This window comes from Myotis davidii, unplaced genomic scaffold (genome assembly GCF_000327345.1).
Source record: "Myotis davidii unplaced genomic scaffold, ASM32734v1 scaffold198, whole genome shotgun sequence".
NCBI lineage: Eukaryota > Metazoa > Chordata > Mammalia > Chiroptera > Vespertilionidae > Myotis > Myotis davidii.
In genome coordinates this window covers 1,290,031-1,294,841 of record NW_006291485.1, presented here as the reverse complement: position 1 = coordinate 1,294,841, position 4,811 = coordinate 1,290,031, and the positions used below count along the sequence as shown (strand labels likewise).

Genomic DNA, 4,811 nt, shown 5'->3' with positions numbered 1-4,811 from the left:
GGGGGGGGCAAAAGAGGGGGGGGTTCCCAGGTTTTCCAGGAAAGATTTTGTGGTCACGAGCCCACTGCTCCTGGCCCCTCCCCAGCCTGGGTGCCCCCAGACCGATAGCCAACAGTGAAATGTCAAGGCTGTCGAGGGTTTCAGGGCAGAAGTCAGGCCCTGCCAAGATCAGGGAGGAAGAGGCAGAGATGATGCCAAGTGGATGGCCGGCCGGCTGGCTGCCACGTGCCAGGAAGGGGGTGGGGCAGCGCCAGAGTCAACACGGCCCCCAACATCTGCCAAGCTGGCTGGGCCCAAGCCACTATTGACACTGGCTGCACAGGTGCCTGGCTAGCTGGGTGGACAGGCAGCACCGGCAGCAGGACGTGCCACAAACGGGCAAAAATAAGCTCCAGCACCACAGGGCAGGCCCCCGGTGGCCCCAAACCTCCCTCAGCCCACCTCATCTCGGGATACAGGCCCATCGCCTCTGGGACCCAAACCAGTAGTGTCTGGCCCCTATGCCCAAGCCAAGCCGGGTCCCACCGCAGGGCCTTTGCACGGGCTGTTTCCTCTGCCAGGCGCACCATTCCTCGGTGTGTGTGCCTGGCTCCTTCTCCTACAAGGCTCAGCCCAAAGGTCACGTTCTAAGAGGCTCGCTGCTTCCTCTGTAAAAATGCCAACCACATCCCATGTTATTATCCATTTACTGGTTTACTGACCTTCTCCACCCCCAACAGAAAGAAACCATGAGAGTGACTTTGTAACACTGAAGCTCCCTGACCGTCTGGCCTCAGAAACTGTGACCTGACCCTGTGTATCCCCAGACATCACCGTCACGTCCCCAACAAGTGGGACAATGGCTCCGGAGGCTCTTTGTTCCCGACATGCGAAAAGGTCTTTGGGGTCAGGGCTTCTAACCCCTGTCCCCACCTGGCCTGACCACCAACGCCCCCCCACCTCCATCAGTGTTGGGGCCAGGGGAGCAGGGGTTCTGTCAACCTCTGATGCCCTGAGGTCCGCAAAACCTCGTCCCTCCCACCTGGCTGTGATGCTGTGAGGCAGGGGGGTCTGTCCAGCTGTGACTCCCAGCCTGAGGGCTGTGTGCAGGGCAGACAGCAAATATTTGGTGGCTAAGTAAACATGACTCGCCTACAACATGTCCGTCTGTGTTATGTTGAACCCAGAGGACGCCAGGGGCTCGAGTCTGCAGAACCTGCTTCCAACACCATGCCTGTTTCCTCATCTACAGAATGGGGTGAGTGGCCAGCTAGCAGGGGTTTTCTTCCCAAAGGGAGGGAAACTGAGGCAGGGAGCAGGGTGGGGCCGTCAGTCCTCCATGCAGGTTCAGGCTGGTGGCCACATTCAGGGGGTGTCTAACACTCCCTCCCGTCCTTGAAGCTGGCCTGGCCAACCCTGCAGTAGCAACCCTCCCGCCTTCCCACCTCCTCCATCCCTGTCACTCCCAACACAGCCCCCATGGGTCCAATTTCCAGTTCTTTACTTCGTCGGTGAGTTTTCTGATGGCCTGAACGCAGCTCTCCGAGGGCTCCTGAGTCCCAGCATCCTTTTCTCCAAGTGAAGCAGAGAGAGAAGCTACTGGCTCTGAGCCCCTAGGGACCAGCACAGGGTAGCCGGGCTGCACCTCCCTCTGGGAGGGGCTCGCAGCCAATCCGGGAGCCGGCATCTGGAAGGGAGCTACCGGGAGGCCACTCTCGGGTGCCGTCATGTTCACAGCCCCGTGGAGCCCCAGCAAGGCTGGGCTCTGGGCCAGGGAGGCCAGGTCCCCTCCAGCCACTCCTAGAGGTCGGGGCAGGGCCCAGCTGGCCGAGGATGGAATGCAAGCCCCACTGGCCGCCGAGGCCGCCATCTGGTTTCCATCTGCCCAGCCCAGCTCGGCCCAACTTCAAAGGATGCCCCGCCCGGCCACTTCCTCTGCCCTGGCCGCCCTTGGAAAGGCACCAGAATGGCCGGCTTCCTCCCTGCCCCTCCAGAGCCCCAGGGTGCTTGGCCGTCCACACCAACCACACAACGTGGCCACCTCCTGCTCAACCAACCGCCTGGGCCTCCATACACTGAACTCCGCTCAGGAGGCCGGGCCGACAAGGCCTCCAGCACCACGTCACCGGGCCACACCCACAAACCAGGCCCGGCTAGGTCACTGCACAGCCTTTGCCTGGGCCATTTCCTCCACTCTGAACCCGTCTCCTCGCTCTGTCCCCCTGCTTGTCCTTCTGGTGCAGACATCAAGAGCCCCCACTTCTCTCTCCTGGCTTGCATCCCCCATATTAATGCATTTAACAGCCAGCCCACCCATGGGATCCCTAGCATCCAGCTGGCACTTGTAGGTGGGAGGTAAAAGCCAGCCATTGGGCCAGTTGGAAGAACCCAAGTAACAGCCAGGTGGGCCCTGCCTCCACTGTCCCCATTACGGCACATGACACATGACCTACCTGCTTGAACTGCTCCTCGTACGTCCAGTCCCCATGGTCAGGAGGCTGCAGCGTGGGTACCACGTGGGTAGCCCCTCCCGGGTGGGCTGGGCCAGCCCCTGGGCGCTCCTGGCTGCCCAGCACCCGGGGCCCACCGTCACCACCGCGGAAGGCCTGGGGCAGCTGGGCCTTGTGGGGGAACAGGGCTGCAGGGCCCAAGCCAGCAGAGCCCGGGGGCCCGAGCCCCTCCTCATCCTCATAGTCTTCCTCCTCTTCCTCCTCGTCCTCATCCCCCAAGTCTTCCTCCAGCTCTTCCTCCTCCTCTTCCTCCTCTTCCCATTTTGGCTTCCTGGGGCAGGCAGAGGTCAGAGGTCAGGAGAGAAGGCACCAGCTCACCCCTGTGCCAGGGCAAAGCCGGCTCCTCATCCTAGACTGGGTTTCCTCTCTCAACACGGGGAGGTTGGGCCTCACCTGCCCCAGCAGCTGAGAGGGCCTGGAAGCAGAGCATGGGCCATACACCTCTTGGTCCCAGTTAGCTATTCCAAACTGTAGCTATTCCTTTGACATAAACCCCAGTCCTTGCCTAGTGCTAACTGGCTCCCCCTCGCCTCTCCCGGCTGCACCAGCTGCCTTGCTGAGCTTTGAAAATGTTAAGCTGGTTCCTTCCTTAGGGCCTTTGCTCAGGCTGTTCCCTCTACTCGGCATGCTGTTCCAGGCTTCCTGGCCTTTCCTAGGGACTGTGACCACTTTGCCCTTCATTCTAGAAAATTAATGCTGGCCCCAGCCACCCCCCGCCCTAGCACCTCTGCTTCATTTTCTTGACAGCCCCAATCACAACCTGCACTTGCCCCACTTCTTTGCTTTTTAAAGTTTTCCCGCCCTAGCTGGTTTGGCTCAGTGGACAGAGCGTCAGTCCCGGGTTCGATTCCGGTCAAGGGCACATACTTTGGTTGCAGGCTCCTCCCGGCTCGGGGCTTGTGGAGGAGGCAACCAACTGATACCGCTCACATCGAAGTTTCTGTCTTTCCCTCTCTCTTCCACTCTCCCCAAAAATCAATGGAAAAATATCCCTGGGTGAGGGTTAACCAATAAAAAGTTTTCCCATGCCCTGACCGGTTTGGTTCAGTGGATAGAGTGTCGGCCTGCAGACTGAAGGGTCCCAGGTTCGATTCCGGTCAAGGGCATGCACCTTGGTTGCGGGCACATCCCCAGTGGGGGGTGTGCAGGAGGCAGCTGATCGATGTTTCTCTGCCATCGATGTTTCTAACTCTCTATCCCTCTCCCTTCCTCTCTGTGAAAAATCAATAAAATATATTAAAAAAGAAAAAAAAAGTTTTCCCAGCACCCTGGCTGATGTGGCTCAGTTGATTCGAGCATCGTCCCAAACACCAAGAGGCAGCGGGTTTGATTCCCAGTCAGGGTACATACCCAAGTTTTGGATTCGATCCCTAGTTGGGGTGCATATAAGAGGCAACTGATTGATCGATGTTTTTTCCTCCTCTCTCTCTCGCTCTTTCTCTCTCTCTCTCTCTCCGCCTTCCTCTTTCTCTCAAATCAATTTTAAAAAATTTGTTAAGTCTTCCCAGAAAGATCCCACTGGGGTCCCACCAGCACCCAGTTCAGGGTCCACATTGGACTCCTGTGAAACACAGACCCCAGTGAGCCAACTAATGCCCATCCTGTGCAAGTCCTACCCAGTCCACCAACTTTATCTGCCCCTGGTGTTGGATCTGCTGTAGCCTCGCTGGGTGATGGGGCCACTGGGTGTGGGTGGCTAGTTCTGTTTAAATTAAGATGAAATAAAGCTACAAACACTAATCTTCAACCACATCTCTGAACTGGCCACATTTCACATTCAGTAGCCACTTATGACTAGACACTGCATGTAGAGAACATGTCCACTGCCATCCAGAACATTCTAAAGCAGTGATGGCGAACCTATGACATGCGTGTCAGAGGCGACACGCGAACTCATTGTTTTGGTTGATTTTTCTTTGTTAAATGGCATTTAAATATATAAAGTAAATATCAAAAATATACATCTTTGTTTTACTATGGTTGCAAATATCCAAAAATTTCTATATGTGACACGGCACCAGAGTTAAGTTAGGGTTTTTCAAAATGCTGACACGCCGAGCTCAAAAGGTTCGCCATCACTGTTCTAAAGGGTGGCACTTCCGTAAGGAGCCTTGTCCGGCCCTTACAACTCGGTCACCAAGACCTAGACACCATTCAGTGCACAAAGCCCCCAGACCCTCACTCACAGGTCATCATCAGAGCCCATATCCTCGAAGCGCCCATCGCCTTCGGCATGACCCGGCGCCTCCCTGCCCCGGCCAGGTGAGCCTGGCTGCCCCTCCTGGGCAGTGTCCTCGTCCTCCGAGCTGGGGGGCCTGTCCT

General features: G+C 57.3%; 1 protein-coding gene across 1 annotated transcript in view; it reads right to left on the bottom strand.

Moving 5' to 3' along the window:
• The window catches only part of ARID3A (AT-rich interaction domain 3A), a gene marked incomplete at its 5' end in the record, with an annotated part of 34,854 nt that extends 30,048 nt beyond the window's left edge, over positions 1–4,806 (bottom strand). Inside the window, 2 exons of the mRNA XM_006764852.2 lie at positions 2,433–2,760; positions 4,676–4,806. Of these exons, the coding sequence (XP_006764915.1) occupies positions 2,433–2,760; positions 4,676–4,806 (459 nt within the window). The remainder of the gene's footprint in view (positions 1–2,432; positions 2,761–4,675) is intronic.
• Between the last annotated feature and the right edge of the window lie 5 nt (positions 4,807–4,811).